This window comes from Pinus tabuliformis, chromosome 1_1 (genome assembly GCF_031772625.1).
Source record: "Pinus tabuliformis cultivar Carrire ecotype Pingquan chromosome 1_1, CPIR1, whole genome shotgun sequence".
Lineage (NCBI taxonomy): Eukaryota > Viridiplantae > Streptophyta > Pinopsida > Pinales > Pinaceae > Pinus > Pinus tabuliformis.
In genome coordinates, this window is record NC_142297.1 from 911,824,151 (window position 1) to 911,846,996 (window position 22,846).

Sequence of the window (22,846 nt, forward strand, 5' to 3'; positions counted from 1 at the left end):
GAAATTTGAATACCATGTAGAAATTTAGCTAGCTTCCAAGCATTTGGTGACTCCATGGACCAACCAAATCATGAAATGTTAATCTTGATAGTAATTCATTCACCATTAACATTTCCTTTTATGCCACTACGGTGTCATCGCAAGTCAAATTAAGAGATGGGCATGGGCATGCCCTTATCTATTTCTAGTTGTCTTACTTGCATGATTGAAAGGTAGCTAGTCCTTGAAATATTTTTCAAATTGAGCTTTTTTCTCTAAATATTAACATGCATACTTTTTCATGGTATAGGGTAAAGAGATGTTTTAACTATAGAAAAATTTACATCATTTAGCTATGTTGGAAAGAGAGTAAAAAATATCATTATAAAAAAATGGCATTGTTTAACTATGAAAGAGATGATGTAAATTTCGTTATAAAATCGAGAGAGACTAAGCGTTGCTTATATTACAGGGAAAATTAATAGATCACATAGGGGATAGTCTTGGTTAGCCTTAAAATGACATCTTAGAGCTTTAATTTATAGTTATTTATATGGTCATTGGTTATAACTACTTGTGTATTAGAAAAACATATAAGCCACACAAATAAAGAGAAGATAAATAACTATAACACACACATATGTATATGAGATCTAACATTTAATTATTTCCTTGATATACTTTTCCATAATGAAATACCACTTTTAGAGCTTCATCCCTAGTTTCCAAAAAGTAGCCATAAGGCTCCATTTCAAATGGTTTACTATTTATAAAACTTCTTTTGTGTGTGTGTGCGCATGTCCGTGCCTACACTTTAGAAGTCATCTTGGCTATTAATGTTGGAATTCAATCTTGTTACCTTTTGTGATTGTGTCGAGAGACAGTTTTACAGCTCAATACGAAAGAAATGTGTAGTTTCTTCCACACTCATCATGGAGTTAGACACATGGTAATTAAAAAAATTAAAATTAATAACCAAAAAAATATTTCAATGTTGACCATTAATAAAATATTTCAGTGACTTAAGAAAAATATTTCAATATCAACTTTATATACATCTCCCAATTGCGAGTGGAAAGAATTTCATAGTGAAAACATCATTTCAAAAATATGTTTTTTTTTTTAATGAGAGAAATGCGTAATTTCTTATATACTCAACATGGAGTTGACACATGATATATCTATTTATCTATCTATATGTATGTATATATAAAGAATCAATATAAATCCATTTTAACTTTGAATCTATCATGAATTAAGACGAATGCGATTCATTGAAGTGAAAAGTTTGTTTTAATTGAAGATAAAAAAAACCCATGAGGTGCAGACTTCTTTGGTTCAAACCTCATGGGGAGGGGTCGAGAATGAAAGCCACTTTTGGGGGAATTAAACTATCTCACCAGGTGTCCAAACTCAATCTAAAGTTAGCCCAGTTGCACCAAAAAAAGTCAAGACTTACTTAGTTACGAAATTTTTTTCTAATTACACTAATTAAAAAAAGATTGACATCTCAAAAAAGGTAATCCTACTTAATGCATGATAAATTTTAAAATAAAATAGATTTACTAGTGGCCAATATATAAAACTCCTTTAGCAATACCATTAAGCTAAAATAGATTTACCAACGACCAATATATAAAACTCTTTTAGCAATACCATTAAACCATTAGAGTGATTAGATACTTCCATAGTTAATCATATTGTCAGAGATTTATGGAATAACACTGTGTAATATGTGTGATCCTTGTGCCGTACTGATATTCAAGACCGAAAGTCAAAGGAAAAAGCTATTAGCGAGAATAAGGGCCTATTCAAGAAGCAATTGAATCAATCCACCAAACATAGATAAACAAATTGAAAGGGCCTATTTCAGTCAGTAAGAAGAAAATCCACTTAAGTGTTCCGATGAGAATGATTGATTCCTCGGCCCCGCAAAGCAAATTGATTAATCAATAATGGCGAATTAGGCGGTTTGGTGAATTCAGTTCCAAGCGACCTATTTGCGTGCTTAGCCCAACCCAAGTAGCTAATCCAAGCCGAGTATCCCAACCTAGCAGCGCATGATCCCATGATCCCATCCTAGCTATGATTGGCAAAGACTCCTGGGACTGACAAAAGGCATTGACTAGATGCATCTACACCTGTATCGACTGCCAGCGTTGAGTACCGACATCAACTCTTGACATACATCAACCAATTTTCGTAATCAATAATGGCGAATTAGGCGGTTTGGTGAATTCAGTTCCAAGCGACCTATTTGCCTGCTCCGATCCAGGTAGCCCAGCCCGAGTAGCCAAGCCAAGCCGAGTATCCCAGCCCAGCAGCCCATGATCCCATGATCCCAGCCCAGCTATGATTGGCAAAGAATCCTGGGATTGACAACAGGCATTGACTAGCGGCATCTACACCTGTATCGATCATCAACATTGAGTACCGGCATTGACTCTTGACATACATCAACTAACGGCAAAGAATCACACATATTACACAGTGCTATTCGAGAAATCTACATTAAATTATTATTTCTCATGATAAATTCTCTAAACATATTATATGCCTAAGCTAAACGATATTTATGTTTTAATATTAACTTTTAAAGACTCGCTCCTATTTATCATTGGATGAAAACACATTTTCAACGTAAAAAAAGGGGGAACAAGGAGCACAGATTTGATAGGATTGGCGTCATAATTGAATGGTCAGTTGGAGGGCCATTCTTCTAGATGCTGGGGACGAGTTGGTAAGTGGTCACGATTAAAACTCAAGGAAAAGGTGGCAGGCATAGAGTAGGGTTTGAGATTGAAAAGACGCCGCTTTAATAATAACAACTACCACATCACTTACCTAACATACGGATGCATTCCCCTCTTTACGGACCAAACCACCTGTCACCCCCGCTAATTTATTCATTCTCACCAACCAACCAAGTCAAAAGCAATGAAATAAAATCTGGTACATGCTATAACTGCCTCTTCATATATTTCCCCTCAACTCATTTCATTCAGGCTTGGTCACGGGTTCAAGTCCTGCGAACAGATCTTTTTTTTTTTTTTTATCTCGTGTCTGTCTGTCTGTCTGTCAAGATGGGGAGATCTCCCTGCTGTGAAAAAGTTAATACTAACAAAGGGGCGTGGACCAAAGAAGAAGACGAGCGCCTTATCGCTCACATTCGAGCCCACGGCGAAGGCGGCTGGCGTTCGCTTCCCAAGGCCGCAGGTTTCTTGCCCGACCTCTGTTCTTCAGTGGACTTAATATCTGCTTCTGAATCAGATTATATATGAACTTCCAAATTGAAGATATTGTACATATCGTTTTCTTGATTTCTTGATTGAAGATATTATATGTTTTATTGATTTTCCGATTGAAGAGATTATATGAACTTTTCTTGATTTTCCGACTGAAGAAGATATTTTCTTGATTTTCCGGTTGAAGAGATTTTATGAACTTTTCTTGATTTTCCGTTTGAAAAGATTTTCTTGATTTTCCGGTCGCAAAGATTTTCTTGATTTCCGGTCTAAAAAAATTTCTTGATTCTCCGATTGAAGAGATTATATGAACTTTTCTTGATTTTCCGATTGCAGGGCTGATGCGATGCGGGAAGAGCTGCAGGCTCCGATGGATAAACTACTTGCGTCCCGATCTGAAGCGTGGAAACTTCTCTGAAGAAGAAGACGAGCTTATCATCAAACTCCACTCTCTTCTCGGCAACAAGTATGCAATTGCAGTGGTTCTTTTGCGTAAATCGGTTCAGGACTGATATTTATAGTAATCCCTCTTGAAGAGGCAAATCTCAAATCTGAGCGGGACTTTCATTTGTGGACGCAACTGATTTGATATTAATTAGTCTGTGAAACTGTGCAGGTGGTCTCTTATTGCAGGGAGATTGCCCGGGCGTACGGACAACGAGATAAAGAACTACTGGAACACTCATATAAAGAGAAAATTGCTAAGCAAGGGACTCGATCCCCAGACGCATCGTCCGCTCGGCGAGCCCTACAATGGCTGCAACAATGGCAACGTTTCTCGGCCTGCTCCCGACTACGAAATTCCAGCATTCGAGAATCCTAAAACGCCGGAGATAGCGGACTTCTTTCAATATGACCGCTTTGAAAGCTCGCCTATCGAGCCGGCGGTTTATAAGGAGAAAGATCATCCCGACCTCAATCTCGATTTGTGTATCAGCTTGCCGTCTCATTCGAGCGCCGATAGAACTGTAGATACAAAACCTAGTTCAATCAGCTGTAACAAAGGGCTGCAAGTAAACTATGGCGGATACTGCGAGATCAGGTATTGTGAACGAAATGCTGGCGATTTCTATCAATCCCGCCTCCTTTAAAGAAGCGGGGAAGATGGATGAATTGCTTCTTAATTGATCTGAGAGTCCACCGCAAAAGATTCATGTAAGCGCAACATGTTCAAATTACATCCTTACTGTAGCTTTGGCAGCCCGTAGTTTGTGGTCACTAGAAACGCGCAAAGACAGGGTCACATATGGGCAGTTCTCTGAGAATTGCAGGTACCGGAAATTAGTGCTTAGGAGTTCACGGAAATTAGTGCTTAGGAGTTCACGTAACCTATCATTGTACATAAAGATTTGCCTTTTGAACTACTAATCACTCTGGCTAAGCTGTAATATTTGAACTGAAATGCATACAACCTTCTGGTCAGGTAAGAGGCTGCAATGCGTTGTTCTGGACTTTATTGATGGTATATTTATTGGTGGTATATCCCTTGTATTAATGATAATATGATATTTTTGGTATGCTTATGTCTGTATTAATTATAAAGCATGATCTTCATTGTTTGTAAGCGGATTATAAACTCAGGACCATTATGGCTTATTGTATTTATTCTATTCATATCAATATTGCTCTCGTGTTTTGCCCTCTTTGGAAACCTTGAAGCGGTGGACTTGGATTTGTGTCCGTTTCTGCCATGAAATTGAAGTAGAATTTATACAGTTGTTTGAAAATTCGAAAATATTAACATTCAGTATTTTGGGAAATTATGTTAATTAAAACAAAATCTCAATCAGAAAATTAGAAATAATCAAAGTTTTTTCTTGAATTTTCCATTTTTTCAATTATTTATAAAGGTAAAAGCAAGGTTGGATGAGATGAAATATTCAATCATGCATATTTATATTTATATTTATATATATATATATATATATATATATATATTATGTTTTAATTTGATCGAACTTTATATTGACTTTTTGTATAAATGCATTATTATCATTTATTCAAATCTCAAATATATATATATAAATATGGTAGGAAAACTTGTAATAATTTAATTATCAAATTAGTATTGAGGATGATTATTACTAGCTGCTTATAGGTGGACACATCACTTTTATTCAAAGGAAATCTATCTGTGAATGCAGGCTGACACATCACCCTTATTCAAAGAAAACCTATATATGAACGCAGGCTGACACATCACTTTTATTCAAAGAAAACTTACTTGTGAATGAATGCAGGCTGACACATCACCCTTATTCAAAGAAAACCTACATGTAAATGCAGGTTGACACATCACTTTTATTCAAAGAAAACCTACTTGAATGCAGGCTGACACATCAGTTTTATTCAAAAAAAACTTACTAGCAAATGAATGCAGACAGACACATGGCCTTTCTTAAAAAGAAAACTAATCCAAACTCTTAACTAAACAAACTCAATTTTTGAATATACTCCAAATTTATATATATAAATAAATAAAATTATATAATTTGAAATGATTATTTAAAAAAAAAATTAAGGAAAAAATTAACCAATACATATTTATCTATTTTTACATTAATATTTTAAATTAAAGTTATATATTAATTTGGTTAAATTTACGGAATTTATATTTTCCAAATTTTTAATTTACAATAAAAAAAACCTTTTACCGTTATCAAATTAGCAGTGAGAAATTCTTAAAGAAAACTGTGGAAAACTCTTCCACTTGAAATTATCCAACTTGCGGTCTGTAAGATTGTAAGAGAGTAAGATCTGGGAGGTAGGATTTACGTCATTAAAATAAATTTTCGTTAAAACAAGTGGGTTATTTTGCGATTGCGTGTATATTTTAAGAGAAAATTATTTTGATGTGAAGGTTAAGGTAGGTACTGTTTATAAAATTTCAATTTATAATGTTTCAAATTCACGATTCGACTTTCTATTGACGCCATGAATATGAATATTTAACACTATAGTGTAATCTTATAGGCCATAAAGTTATAAAGCGAAAGCTGTCCTAGGTCACTCACTAACGAGAAATATGTACGGCTTTGATATTTTATTTTATATATTTCCATACATCTGGTTAAATATATTATAACAAACATTTAATCATAAAAATTAGGTCAACTATTTTTTAATTTATATATTTCCATACATCTAGTTAAATATATTATAAGAAATGTTAAAAATTAGATTAAATATATTATAAGAAATGTTAAAAATTAGATAAATTGTTTTGATAATTATGAAATTATTATTATTGAATTGAGGTTTTTATGATTTATATTTAATTTTTGAGACAGGTTTTTGGCGATAATCACATAAAAAAATACGCTTTGTTGGTTCAAGTGTGATGAACCACACTGAGTTTTGTTTGTTCAAGTGTGATGAACCAGTAAGTGTGATGAACCACACTTGTTGATTCGAAAATGTGTTTCGAACCAACACGTGTGATAAAACAACAAATGTGATGAACCATACTTGTTGGTTCAAGTGTGAGGAACCACACTTACGGTTTTGAACCAACAAGTGTGATGAACCAATAAGTGTGATGAACCACACTTGTTGATTCGAAAATGTGTTTCAAACCAACGAGTGTGATAAACCAACAAATGTGATGAACCATACTTGTTGGTTCAAGTTTGATGAACCACACTTGGTTCGAAACGCTTTGACAAATAAATTCAATTTTGAAGTGTGATGAACCACACTTGTTGATTTGAAAATGTGTTTCGAACCAACAAGTGTGATAAACGATAAACTATACTTGTTGGTTCAAGTGTGATGAACCACACTTGGTTCGAAATGCTTCGACAAATAAATTTAATTTTGATTAATTTTGATATGATTATCGCCGAAAACCTGTCTCAAAAATTATTATTATTATCATTTATTTTTTTTAAATCTAGCCAAAATTTTCTAAATGGAAAAATTCATATATAAACTATTCATAAGAAAAAATGCGCTAGAATATACCGTGAACCATCCACTTTGCACCATAATTAAGATACAACAAAATTCATATATTTTTTCTAATATATTTGATGAAAAAATTTAACATAAAAGATCATAAATAAAGTCAGAACTAAGATCGGGGAGTAATGCCATAATAAACATATATTGACACTCGTCCTTTCTAATTAAAAATAATAATAATAAATTTTTAAATCCAGACCTTCAGCTTCATCCCTTTTAATTTTTAAAAAGCGTAGTAAAATGTCAAACTCATAAGAAGGTTAAAAAATATCTTGCGTTCTACCTACTCGCCACCATAGGATAATCATTATCATAATGTTATTTTTGTCCTCTTATGGGAAATTTTTTCGGACAAGCCAACGACAATATGATTTTTGGCTTTTGTGAGGTAAGCACTTTATAAATATTAAAAAAGTTGTTAGTAGTTAGGTTAGCCACCAACAATTAAAAGGGATATATTACAACTTAAAAGTGATTTTAATAAAACACAACAGAAACCTCTATTTGAATAATGAGTCATCAAAGTTGTCTGGGCTCGAGGTACCTACCAATGAAGAACAAAAAGTATTGGACCAACCACAAGTCAATCACAACCTTGATATGAGATGTGTGAGTGGGTGCGAGCTTTGTTTTATTATTACTCTTTCCCCTTGTATTTGAATGGCTACAATAATTCTAAAATGTCATTCATGTGAAAACACAAATAGCCTATTTGGGATGAATAAGCCTAAATCTTGATAACAACTTCTTGACTGTGTTTAAATAAATGGTAGCAACTTACATATTGATGAAGGATATTCTTAAAATAATGAAATATGTAAGTTGCTACCATTTTTTTAGACATAATGGCCATACAATGAGAATATGCAAGTTGCCTTAAAATATTGCTACCATTTTCCTTTGTATTGCTTTTTGGAACATATAGGCATGTAAAGTTATAATATACAAATAATTATTAAAAAATGAGTAGAATAAAATGTATTTATTGAATTAAATATGTTCCTTCCTTTGTATTGCTTTTTGGAACATATAGGCATGTAAAGTTATAATATACAAATAATTATTAAAAAATGAGTAGAATAAAATGTATTTATTGAATTAAATATAGAACATATCCACATATTTTTACAGTAACACATAAATTTGGTATTTGAAAAATTTATAAAGTAAATGTATCTATACTCAACTTATCATGGTGTTAGTCACTCGGTAACTAACAAGGTACTATTATGGTGTTAGTCACGTGGTAACTAACAAGGTAATGTTATGGTTAGATGCACATTGTATTTATGCTCATCATGGTGTTGATTACTTCATAACAACAAGGTAGTGTTATTGTTAGATGCATTTACTGTATTTGTCTTTTTAGATGATGTTTTAGGTAAGGTAGGGGATTGTATTGTTATGAGAAAACAAAGGGCTTAAATCAGTATTTTATGACACAAGTCCATGTTTGTGTTAAGCAATTATTAAAATGAATGATGTGCAATATGAATACCAAAGAAGAATATTATAGATTATCACTAATGCAAGTATTTTATTACAAATAAGAAAATTGGTGGTATGATCACATTATTACATTGAACATAGGAGTTTCAGTTGTATATCCAAGAACTTCCCATCTCTCATTATTGATTATGGATCCTAAAGTTTACAAGGATGGTTTGTTGTGAGTGTTATAGGTACTACTCTATTCTTTGAACCTAGAACTTTGTGTTCAAATGATATATCCAATAAAGATAGGATGGTTGCATATGGATATAATTGGTATGTGATGTTACTGGAAAATTATAATGTGGAAGATTGTATTGGACCCAATTATGCGCCACATGTGAACACGTGTTGTAATGACCGGAACCAAGTCATATAAATAATCCATATGTAAAATATGCTAAGTTTGCTAGTATGGATTCCCAGTGTGAATATGTAAATGTATCTATAAGAATTATGTGGTAGGCTTGTCATGGTAGGCATAAAATATTTTATCATTCATGTTCAAACATAATATATAAGGTCCAAGGTTAACAAAGAAAGAGCACCTAAGGGACTATGAATCCATTAGAGTGAAATAGGTAAGGGGGTGCATGGGGAATGACTATAATTTGAGTTACTCATGTCTCTTGATTTACAGTGTGCATTTTTTCAATGAAAACACTTCATGGAAAACCCTATGGGAACTTCTCCATGGATGGTAAATAGGGTAAACAATCAACATTTATTATGGAGACTAACCTTGAGGCGATCAAGAGAGTTGAGCTTGTGAACTCCCCAACTTTGGGGAAGAGATTTCATGTATGGCTCATGCCTACTTGACCTAATCCTTGAGGTTATTTATGATGTGGCTTATTCCAACTTCCTTTATGTAATGCCACTAGTGGTTGGTTAAAATGACAACTTTCATTTTAATGAAGACATGAGTGTGTGATGGAAAGGAGTGGGAAGACTCCATCTTATTGGGAAATACAACTAGCTCTTATTTTCATGTGTGCATGCAAAATAAAAATTTGAATGTATCTCCCTCTCTAATATCACCACTAGTTTTTAGCATGTTGGAAGAAGACACAAAAGAAGAACTATTGTTGGAAGCTATGGTAAAAAGAAAACAAAAATCATTACCATTTGATCTACTTGGAAGAAAATGAGTAAATATTTGAGAAGAATTGTAGAAGAAATGGTGGAAAACCAAAGATAAGGAAATCATATTGTAGTGTAGCAAGAGATTGGGATGAGTAGTAAATCATGGTTATAACCTTGTAGAATGGTTGTTCACAAACTCTTAGTGGAATTTAATTTAAATGTAATCAATGAATTGTGCTCCTTTTGCATTAAGAAGAAGAGGATTCTTAGGGTGTTGTAGAATAGAGAAGGGAGTGTTTTATTCTATTGTATGGGGCACTATAGGGAGTTCCATGTTTGGCGTAGATACAAAAGAAGAACCATTGTTAGAAGCTACAAAAAAAACAAATTTTGTGGAAATTCCAATAGAGGTCCCATAAGATTGATTTCCTTCTAGAGTACAAGAAAAATAATATCAAAGTATATAAGAATCAAAAGGATCATGGTTTGTAGTACCATCTTCTTCTTTCTCTTATTGAGGCCAACTTGATGTATCACATGAACCAATGCTTGCAAAATTTTAGACAAAGGATGAAAATCTAGTTAAAGTTGCCGCACCAAACAACATTTGATAAAACTTATGTTTCCTATGGCTATACTATTTAGTTCCTTGAGTAACTCACAAATACAAATTAATATTTATGAATATTGATTATACTTTAGGTATTCATTTAAAAAAATTAAATTGTATCTAAATGCAAAAGGAAATGATACCAATAAAGCACGTGAGGTGTTTAATGGGATACATTCCCTTCAAAATTGAATCAATCATATTTGTCAATGCATCAGTAACATGAATTGAGGGATGGTCCTAACTACTAATGAATATTTTGTTATGAACCAAATTCTTAGGGTAGCACAATAAACTAGATAATACACCATGTATAACAAATGAGAGGGTAGAGCGCAACTCTAAAATAGATAAGAGAGATGAGTTACATAATAACTCCTTACAGAATAGGACAACATCCTCCAAATATCCCGATACATTCATACACTATTTCGGGTGAAAGCACCCTAGGGCTTTGGGTTAGAACCCCAATAGAGTGGAAGTAGAATACAACAAGAAATACTCAAATAGCTCAGGCAAGATGCTTATATAATCAAACTACATAAGAGTGACCGTACCGGGGTTTCCTTCGTTCGAGGAGGTCCTGCAGGGTTCAGACCCTTTGCAACTCCCGATGTTCTTCAAACCTGAAAATCATTCAATTCGAACATACATAGTAGTATAGAAGTAAAGAATATTCATGAAATTGACTTTATATCATATAAAAAAATGATTGATCATACATCAAAACGACATTCATATATGAATTAAAACATAATTTGATGCATAGACATAGTTAATTTTGGAAACAAGACATCATTTCTTTTATTGCAATAAGTTATAAATAACATGGAGAGAATTCACCTGAGTCTTTCTCTGGCTCCAAGCGGAACCGTCCTCTAGATTCATCCTATCCTAGCCTTCAACAATCTTCTTCCATCACCAACACCATGATATCTCAAGAAAAAGGAAGGGTATCTATAATAAAGGAAACAAGGGTTTCCTGAAGATTGGGGAAGTACATGAGGCACAAGGATTCATCAGACTCAGTCAAGGATAATCTCAGTATAATAACTCTATCTCTTCTCCTCCTTAAGGCCTTCTCATAGAGGTCTATTTATACCTCTCCCAATTAGTTTTTTAGTTGGGAAACAGTTGGGCCATGGGTAATAGGAGGTAATCAACAAGTAAAACCTGTGAACTCTGCCCAAAATTAAGGAAATTTAATTTTTTAAGTGTTTTAATACATATACGCGAGTTGGGTATTGACTGACCTGCGTGTACACGCTTTTAGCTTAGGGCAAAGTAGTGTACATGGAATAAAACACTATTTTTTATATATTTGGACCAAGTCTGGAAGGAGGGGTTGCCCTAGGCCATAAACAAAACATCACATATACCACTCAATCAAAGACCCATGATATTAATCGATGCTAAGCACAAGGTGACCTATCAATAATGAAAATAGGGCCAGGGTGCAACTCTAGATCTGCCATCAGAGCAATTTGTTGTAGTCGATAAGGAAAAGACCCGCTAGTAAGAAGTCAATGGAGACCTTCTCAAACCGGTATGAGCAAAGGACCAATATAGCTGATGTGATGACAAACATGACACTGACAACCAGGGATGACCGACTGAAAAATAGGTCAAGAGACACCCTAGAGAGGTCGACTCAGGTTTACTTCCCTTGAACAAAAGCACGACTCAATGATGACTATATGGCAGCATATGATAACTCTGTATATGTTTGTCATGCAAGAGGCATAAGAAAACTCTCCATATGATTGGAAGAGGTAACAAATCGAAGAAGTACTGACTGAATAACAAGGTTAAGGCGCTCCTAAGTCAAACTAAATCCCACCCCAATGGAGGAGAAACTTTCCTTTGAGTGCTTTGTTCAAGGGTGACATGATTGACTCTCGCTGCCAACAAAATATGGAAATGTCATCCTATTCTCACTCTTTTTGAAATATATAATTTTTTTCTATCTTTTTCTTTAAGCTGGAAAAAGAATAAGAGAATGCTATTGTACAGTGGAAAGAACGAGTGTTAGAGAAATAGATGATCTAGTTCCTGGGAGGGGAACATTCCTATGCTCAATGCAGGGAGGCGAAACTGGTCAAGGAAACTTAAAGGAATGCTCTTTCCATGGGTAAAAGGATGTGTCAAGTTTAAGAAGCTAAGTGATTGCATGGTTTACTTTGCAAAAGACATGGTCAAATAAGCGGCTTAAACATGAGTCCAAGTGACGCCGGCTCAAGGCCAAAAGGTGCAAATAGCCAAAATTCAATGCAACAATACAACTCAACACAAAGGAGCCTCTAGGGTATAAGGCCATAAATTAGTGCGGAAGAAAGGAGAATGTGTCTTCAATGCATCAGTCATGGTAGGACTAAAGAGGACTCCCGAGCCTACTCAGTATAGTAGCATGGGCAACCAATGTCAGTGAGGTTCTAACTAAGATTCCCATGTAAAGGATGGCTCTACCATCGCATCATGATTTAAAAATCGACGAGTGAAAATGGTTTGCTAACCAAGATACGATGGGGTCGACCCTATGGCTAATGTATCACTGAATGGAGGCTAGTATGCAAGATGCAGCAGAAAATGGTTTTCCCTAACCTAAATGCCAGTGAGAGAACGATACTTGCCATGATGGGTCAGCGGTCATGGGACCAAAACAACATCTCAAAGAAGTCTCCAAAATTTCCTGTAAAAACAACCCACTCTCAACAATCCAAGCCCACCCATTAAAAAAATCCATGAGACAAAAATCAATTTTTGAAAAAATATTTTGCAATTTCAAAGTTATATAATGACTTTTGGACTCATAGTTTTTTCATTTTTGTTTGGAGCAAAGAGCTGTGGAGAAAAACTAAGCAAGCTTTCCTCTGAACAATTGGACCGTTTGAATCACCCCAAAGTCTCCAGGTAATCCTCAAATCCTACTTGTAAATTTTTATGTTAGTTTTTAAAAGTTTTTTCAAAGTTTGGACTGTGGGAAACTATGCCCAAAAATTCAACTCTGTGATGTGAGCTATCCTGCAGGATGACAATCACTTGAAGGGAAAGAGAGCATACCACCATAGATAATGAGGTAATGAATGATCAAAATGCATTGGATGCTCTGAGAGGCTGTGGCTTACTCAAATTCTTCAAAATGCCAAATATGAAAGCCAATACGCGCTTGCTAGAACTTTTGATCCACTACTGGAGCGCAAAGGATGACGCTTTCATGATCAACCATATGCCTCTATGGATTGAGGTCGAAGATATCTATTTCATTACCGGTCTCTCCCGAAGAGGGGAGGTCATGCACTCGACAGGCAGGATGAGAGGTAGTCTTTCGGTGGAAGACTATGTCCATATATATTGTCCTGGACATCCAGAGAAGATTGGAAGTCAAATTCCAATCAAACATGTGGAAAGTCTATCCTTGAGGATTTTTCTATTTACCATTGCACGGGTAAATGGGTTAGCTTCCTTGCATCAGGCGTCACGAGTATTTATGAGCCTAGTAGTTTAATGTCTTACTACAGTATTTGACTGGTGCACGCCTCTTCTGACTAACATGAAGAGTCAATTTACCTCTATACAGAAGGGTCAATCGAAGAATTTTGGTTATGGAACCATCTTGTGTTCATTCTTCTTTGAGAAGGTACCTGGGCTACGTCCCAAAGTATCAACATCCATTAGCAGCCCTAGAGATCCACGAATGGGTAGATGGGCAGACTTGATGAAGCACCTTGGAGGCGGTGACGTGCCTAGGTCAACCTTTGATCATGAGCTTTTCACGTGGTGGGATCAAAAGATCATCGCTATCGATGACTACCCATATGCCAGCATGGATTTATGAGGAGATCCAGACTTAGTGTTACCACAAAATGTGGCATGGGGAGACATAGGTAACAATTTTTAAGTTTTTGTGAGTTTTTAAAGTTTTTTTGGATTTTTTAATATGAAATGAACTTAAAAAATATTTTTGATGAGACAAAATATAATGACCATGTTCCAGATGTGGGTCAAGTGAGACCTGATGGATTTCCGAGGCATAGGCATCACAGAAGAGGGGCCAAAGAGGCAGCAACCAAGATAGAGAGAGTCCTTTATGCTATTTAGAGAAACTTGGTGATACTAACTCACTAGGTACCTATGATAGCTATAGAGGATCTGCCTGAGGAGATGCAACACCGTGTGGTAGGGGTACCATGGGACTGGGTCCGGATACTTCGACGTGTAGCCAACGCTGTGGTTAACTTTTTAGCGACTCATCCTGAGCCAGCTCCATAGATAGATCTATGTATGACTGGACATGTTTATGGGCATAAGCCCAAATTTTGAGGGCATCCTGTCCCAATTTTGTATATTATTTTTGAACACTCTATTTATATACAAGGGATTTTATGATATATATACAAATTCGATTTTTTTTTGATGTTATTTAATTTGATGAATGATTAATGTGCCAATCTAATGCTTGATTAGCAATAGAATCTGCTAATGAATTCTTAGATCGTGGAATGTGAACATATGTGATATAAATAAATGATTGTTGCAACACTCTCACTTTAAAAAATTGGCGATATAAATAAGGATCACGAACCTGATAAGTGTTATTTAACTATGACACCACCAGTTGTGAGTCTAGATAAACTACCAATGAATTAATCCCATAAGATATTGCTTCGGATAGTAAATTAAGAACGACAGTATATTCGGTAATGTTGTACGAACCAGGGCCAATACATACTCCCCTCAATGCCATCAATTGGCCAAATGGATAATAAATCACCCAAGCCACGGAAGCAAGATTCGAAGTGTGCCTACTTGCACCATCAGTGAATCTGAAATATATCCAATTGTCCATCAATACTTGCCAAAGCATATAAAAAAATATCGATATCACAAAATGCCAGACAGATATGTACAAATATACAATATATACAAACAAGCAACTGCTCGGCCGAAGCATAAGCAAAATACTTCTTAAGGTAGAGCCCATTTCTGGGCTCCACCAGCTTGTTCCCTTCAAAATCAATTAATTCATAAGCCCCTTTTTTCAAAACACGCTTGACTATAAAGAGACCATACCACATAGATTTGAACTTTCCTACCCCTAGGGCATCTTTGTCTTAGTCATAGACTAAGACAAGGTCGCCTTCAGAAAAAACCCGAGGATGGACAGCTTTATCATATCGAGTTTTAATCCTCTTCTTATGTGCTTCGTTTATTATGGCTACATCTCGACGCTGCTCATCAAGATGTTCCAAATGAATGAGGCATTCTTCAAGACTAGATGTCTCTGGAAGAAGTTCTACAACTAGCTTAAGGGACGGAATTTCACATTCGATAGGGAAGATATATTCCAACACGTAAACTAGTTAAAATGGAGTAAAACCAGTGGTAGTCTTAATTAAGGTTCGGTATGCCCAAAGTGTCGGATACAACATGATGTGCCAATTGGATCGAGTTTTATCAATTGTTCTTTGCAGGATGGTCATAAGGGACTTATTCACGACTTCAACCTGCCCATTGGCCTGAGGATAATATGGAGATGAATGCTCCTATCGGAAGCCCAACTTGAGAGACAGTTCGGTCATTAGTTTATTTTGGCTGTGACTGCCATGGTCAGTGACAATCTCTCTTGGGATACCAAATCGTGAAATAACCTGGTTGAAGAGAAACAAGGTTGCTGTCTCACCATCGTTTTTGAAAGTAGGCATGGCCTCAATCCACTTCATAAAATAGTCTATGACCACGATGATGTACTTGTGATTCCTTGCTGAAGGTGGATTACAAGTAGTAAAGTCAATTCCCCACTTCGTAAATGGAACAACAGTGATAACAGGAAAAAGTGGAGCTGGATGCGCGTGCATTTTCTGAGTATAAAATTGACAAGGATGGCAACGTTTGACCGCTTCAATACAGTCTTTGAAAATTGAAGGCCAAAAGTAGCCTACTCACAAAATTTTCTGGGCTGTTGCAAGCCCTGATGGATCACTGCCACAAGCTCCACTATGGCACTCATTAAGTATTGACTCGGCTTCTTCCAAAGTTAAGCAAGGCCTAAGGATTGAGTCAACCCCTTTACGATATAATGTATCACCAATAATAACATAGTTTTTGGAAAGGTGATGTAACTTTCAATGCTCATATTTGGAGAAAGCAGGTGGAAACTTCAAAGTCTGGAGATATATAATGATATCTCTGTACTAGGGATCCTGTGAAGAAATGAGGAATAAATGTTCATCAGGAAAATTTTCCTCATAAACAATAGCTTCCTCACAAGGCAACTCCGAAATCAATTCCACAAAAACTAATGACTTCTTAGATTTAGCTGACAAGAATTCGAGATTGAACTCTTGCAAAATAACAATCCATCGATTATACTTGCCCCCAATCACTCGCCTACTGAGGACAAACTGAAAAGGATTGACAGCCGCTAAGACAAACGTTTTGCGAAGCAGAATGTAATGATGAAGCCGCTGAACAGCATGGACAGTCGCAAAGGCCAATTTATCAATGGGAGAATAACGTAGCTCAGGTCCTACTAAGCCTCGACTCAAGTAGTAGATTACATGCTCACTAAGAGCATCATCCTCCTGAACCAGAACCATACCAATGGTTGATTCTGCCGCAGCGAGATACAAAAGGAAATCTCTGCCATAATCTGGTGGACTCAATAATGGAGCAGAGGTTAATTCTTTTTTCAAAGCATCAAAAGATCATTGCACGAAATCGTCCCATAAAAATGGAACTCCTTTCTTAAGCAAACACATAAATCCTTTGGTAATCTTGGCGTAATTTGCTATAAATCTCCTCAAGAAATTTGCCTTTCCTTGGAGACTTTGAAGTTGACGAATGGAAGACGGGGGAGGCAACTAAATTATTGCCTCAACCTTGAAAGGATCAACTCGAATCCCTTTAGTCAATACAATGAATCCTAACAGCCGACCGGATGTGACTACAAAAACACACTTATTCGGATTCAATCGGATTTTATAAAAATGACATCTCTCAAAGACTAATCGAAGGTGCTTGGGATGATCAATTCTCTTGCAAGAACAAGCAGCTAAGTCATCCAAGTATGCTTTGATAACATGTTTGATGTTGTGGAAAGCATAAGACATGGCCTGCTAAAAAGTAGCTCTAACATTTTTAAGGCCAAAAGGCATCTTCTTGTATGCAAACATGCCCCAAGGACAAATAAAGGCTATCTTGTGTTGATCCTCTGGACGGATAGTAATTTGATTGTAACCAGAGAATCCGTCCATGAACGAAAAAATTTCATTACCCACACATTCATCAACAATTTGATCAATAAAAGGTGTGGGGTGATTGTCTTTTGGACAAGCTTTATTTAAATCCCTAAAGTCGATACATACTCGGATTGTTCCTTGCTTCTTATCTACCAGGACTGGGTTGGAAATCCACTCAATTAGAGGAACGGGGTCTATGAAACCCACCTTATGCAGCTTTTCAACTTCAGCTTTAATAGCCGCTGCTTTTCGAGGATTGATTGGTTGAATTTTTTGATGAATAGGTTTGGTGTTTTCATATGTCTTGATCTCATGCTAGACTATAGATGGACCAATTCCAGGCACTTCCTCATAAGACCAAGCGAACACATCTTGAAATTATTTGAAGAGATCGGTGTAGATTTGAATTTCTTCAGGGGAATAGTTAGCTCTAATGAAGACATTTTCGATTACGTTAGGATTCCTAGAGATGTTCACAGGTACAGTTCATGAGATAATCAACATGTTACCTTTGACAAAAAACTGTGCTGGAGCCAAAGTGTTTGAAACTGTCTAAACATCACTAGTAGATAGATTGGACACACTAGATTCAACTTCGCGCAATGGAGGGAGAAAATATGAACGATGATGTAAATCCTCCCATGGTTGATCCACACCCATCATTGATTCCAAAATTGCTTCTTTAGATGGTAAGACTGTATCCAAGAAATCCAAAGCTGAAGTAGAATCGAGGGTCCAAGCCGGAGCCACATCACCATCTAACTCCTCTGGTGAAAAAGGAGTAGGACGGTTGTCTGCAGAGTTAATGATAGATTGATAAACGAGTTTTGCTAAAGACATGGGAAATGCCATTCCACCTACCTGCCCTCCATCTAATGTGGTGGTAGATGAAGGTAAGGGCCAAGGGTCTGAAAAATAACGAGTTCGAAAGAACTCTTTCCGAGAAGGTCCCCTAGAGGATGAAATCGCATTAATTCTAGTTGTAGGAGCAGGGAGGTCAAATATACCCATTAACGAAGAGTACATCCCAACTCCTAAATTCTCAATAGGTTGACGGGGATTTTCCACTAATGGAATGGTAGAATCCGAAGTTGCGTGAGAGTCACCTGGAGAATAATCTAACTGATCAACTCTAACAATCCTCCCCTCATGAGGAAAATAGAGGATGCAAAATAATGATGAAACTATGGAATCCATCTCGTAAATCCAATTCCTACCTAAGAGGAGGTTATAATCTAGGTTCGCATCGACGATTTCTACCTCAATATTCACTACCTTTCCCCCAACATAGATAGGAAAGGCCGGGATAATCCCATGCGGCCTATGAGAATGTCCATCAAATGCCATCAAAAGAGTCGGTGAAGGAACAATTGAAGGTGATCCAATGGCCTTCCAACATGACATAGACATCACGCATGTGGAAGCTCCATCATCTATAATATTCTGAAAAATATTGGTCTTTTGGTATGTGGACTTTATTTGGAAAGCCATATGGTGAGAATGTCTCTTTTTGACATTCAACATATCAAAAGTGAGCACTAAAGAATTCTTTGGGTCCACTGCACTGATTACCGAAAGCAAAGCACTTCTCTGAGCAGGGCATGGCTGGAGTACCTCCAATGTTGACATAACACAATGAATTTGAGCCAAATATTCTACAATTGAGTAGTTCTGGGCTGCCTTAGCATTAGGGTTAATAGTTGAGTGCTTTGCGGAACCTTTTGGTATCTGAGGTATAAACTCAACATAGGGTTTCTCAATATGAAGTGGTTTTGTGGCTTCGGGAACATATTTAGCCTTAGATGTTTTCGATTCACCATAATCACATGCTCGCGTAGCGATGTCGATATGAGAGCTCATCATATAAACATTTGACGAATTTTCCCCTTCCTGGTTGCCCCCAGCGGAGGTACCAACATTAGAATTCATGCCAAGTAATTGCTGCCCTTAGGGAAAAGGGTTAGTCAGAACATCTTGGGAGCTAGAGGACCCTTGCTATACTAATAAGCATTGAGCATCTTGCATTTTTGGGCAGAGGTGAGTCAGATGATCTCCATTTCATAACTTGCATGGAAAAATTACCTTTTTCTTGGACTCTTTCCTACCCTCTCCGGTATTATTGTCGGGTTTGTTTGCATTGCCTTTTCCTTTCTGGTTCTTCTTCTTACCTTGTCCCTTCTTCTTCCCATTAGATTTTTGATTTCCTTTGGGGTTAGTGGTATGGATTACATTTATAGAGGTAGGTTGGGAAGGTGTAGGCACAAACAGTGGTGCCTGGGTAGAAGAAGCAGTTTGTAGAGACAACTATTGTAATTGATTCAATAGATTCACCACATTAACATCAATCGATTCGACTTTACCATCGGCATGGGGACCTGGTTTCAGTTTTGGCTAAATCGACCTTAGATCTAGGAGCATCAGGTAGAATTTTCTGCAGAACCCCAGACTAAGAATATATTAGTTCCAAATGTTGGGCTCTAAAAATGGCCTGCTCTTCCATATAAACACCGGAAAGAGATACATCCTTTGAGATCTCAGGTTGTAATGATTTGAGAAGCCATTCGAGAAGGAACTCTAGCGGGATTTCAGCATTGATAATCCTTTTCCTCCTCCTCAATTCCTGGATGTGGTCCGAAATGTGAGTTGCGGTGTCTTGCTAAAAGTCAGCCAGAAGTTCAGTTTCGGCTTCATATAGAACAAACAATTGAAAATGGTTCAAAAAGACAGTAGCCAAATCACAAAAAGAAGTATAGGTGCCCCCTGACAACTCTATATACCATTTGGCTGCATTCCCAGTTAGGGTGTGCTAAAATAATATCAACCTAATCGAATCATCTATCAGGGAGTTGGATGAGAACCATACGTCAAATGTGGTTACGTGGTCTCCCAGATCTTCACCACTCTTTCCTTCGAGTTTTGGGATATCCGAGGGAAGTTTAGTTGAGATCGGAGGCCAATCCAGATTGTACCGAATCAGATCATTTGTCAATTTAGTTAAGTATGGCAAGTTCAGCGTGGCCAAAAAGGGAGTCGTAGCGGACCTTGGGAATTCCATCGAGTGCAGGCGGGGTTCCCAAAGGTCTGAAAAGAATGACCTAGATTTTGAAAAACACTAGGTTGCCTGAAGCAACTCATAGAGCCTACCAAACCAAAAGGTGCTCCTTGTGGTCCAGCAAAATTTGAAGTTTGACCAACTCCTGCCAAAAATCCTCTGTAACTAGTGAAGTTACCCCCTAATGAAGTGTTAAAAGGAGCTGATAGCCCCTGAAAAGGATTCCATGTGTTAGCAAAGGGTGGAAAATTCTAAAACAAATTAACTGAAGAATACGGCATATTACCTAGTTGGCTGGAATAAAATTGATTCCCAGCTCCTATCCCACTAACCGCAGGGTTTGTCCAACTTTGGAATGGGTTATTACCTTGACCTGTAAACGAAAAAGGCATCGATCCTATTGTTGGATTGGAGTGTGGTATATGACCACTTACAAATGGGAAACCTTGAAAATAAGCCGATCCACTCATCATGGATGTGGAGGCGATCGATGGTATGTTCAAAGGAACTGAAGGAATCCTGTGAGATGACATTCCATAAGGGATAAATAAAAAATCGGATGTAGTAGGCTGAGAAATTCCACTCATTGGCAGAATGGAAGAAAACCCAAATATAGCCGTGCTGGAAGTAATAGAAGGGATGGAAATAGTTCTTCCTCCTTGTATAGATATGAGAGTCTGCACACTCTCAACACTCATCATAGATGCCATGCTTCCAACAGTGGTCATCGAAGGAATAGATGGGTGTAAACCTAGGCTCGAAGGCCTATGAGTCGGGGTTCCGACGTACAATCTCGATGATTAGGAGGAAGAGGAGAATTCAGAGCTGCATCTAACTCTAAAAGCTCTTAAACTTTGATATTATCATCTGACTGAAAGAGTACTCGAGAAAGAACTGGTGTGTTTCTCTCTAACTCTCTATTGGTGCTAGGTCTATCTTGTGAATTAATGACCCCAAGCAGAGGATCAATCTCCGATGCACCTGCTGCCACTGGTTGAAAACCACTAGTAGAATCACTCCTACACCTTCTAGGAGAAGGCTCAGAAATCATAGGTGATAGCCCATAAATTATCTTAGACCGTCGAGATGGTCAATCAACCACTTTGAATTATTTAAAATATCTACTTAAAGACTCAAAAAATTATAATTCTAGGCTGAGTAGGAGCAAATAACACTCACTAAAAATTCCCTAAAGACATCAGCAATCAAAAAACCCTTGAGTATTTTCGCTCTGGGTGATAAGGACCAGAAACCAAAATACAAGAAAGTTAATAACAAGCACCTTTTGAAAATAGACTGGGGTAATTATGCCCCAGGACTACTAGCGAAGGTATCAAAGGCAGTTACGCTGACCTCCAGACAACGGCCTTTGTTAGTGCAAGCACCCAAGCTTCACAAGGGTACCCTCCAGAAGTATTGTTGAACGTGACAACTTCAGCTTCAGGTGCCACAAGATTTCGCTCCACAGCCACCTGTGTGATCCCTAGGATAGGCAACTATGGTCACCAACTCGTATCAGAAGCTGGGCAGAACAGTCGTGAGGCGGGATTCGACAAGTAAGAGAGGGGGTATCTCTCATCCTTATCTTCACTCTCCCTCGTGATTTAATCCCAGTTACAGAGCTTTCCCGCTCCCCCTAACACTATTGGATTTGGCTCATTAATCAAACTTCTATGTTTTGTAATTTTGAGTGGCCTTGGAGAGTTAACTCTCCTCTCGCCTAATCCAAGGCCCTAATAAACCTAAACTTGTTGGTGTATTCTAATGACAACATAAAAGTTATAGTTTATTTTAATTAATCGCTTGATTTTAATGGCTATTCTTTAAGTCAAGGGTAAAGATGGGAATGAAACCAATGACGTTTGTATGATGCAACATAAATCAATGAAAAACTAACTACATGAATGCAGTCATTTTTTCGTCAATGAAAAGAGAGCTCTATAGGGGTTCTATGAAACTTCTACAAAGCAAAGTACTTTTTCTCTTCTTTTCTTGAAACACATTTCACACACCCAAAAACTAAAAGACTATGAATGCTTTAACAATGCAAACTACCCTAATGCAAGATATAATGGAGATGCAAGATCCTAAATAACACTCAAAAAGAAAAAGCAATTGTTTATAACTAATAATGAGCCAACTTAAGTACTGAAGAGGATACAAATTTTGAACACAAAATTCT

The 22,846-nt window shown here is 36.8% G+C and overlaps 1 protein-coding gene across 1 annotated transcript; it reads left to right on the forward strand.

Moving 5' to 3' along the window:
• The first annotated feature begins 2,971 nt into the window (after positions 1-2,971).
• LOC149217362 (myb-related protein 308-like) lies at positions 2,972-4,778 on the forward strand. The gene is made up of 3 exons (XM_089391350.1): positions 2,972-3,195; positions 3,561-3,690; positions 3,841-4,778. The coding sequence occupies exons 1-3, from the start codon at positions 3,063-3,065 to the stop codon at positions 4,313-4,315; spliced, it is 738 nt and encodes a 245-aa protein (XP_089247476.1). The 5' UTR covers positions 2,972-3,062; the 3' UTR covers positions 4,316-4,778.
• Positions 4,779-22,846: the final 18,068 nt, after the last annotated feature.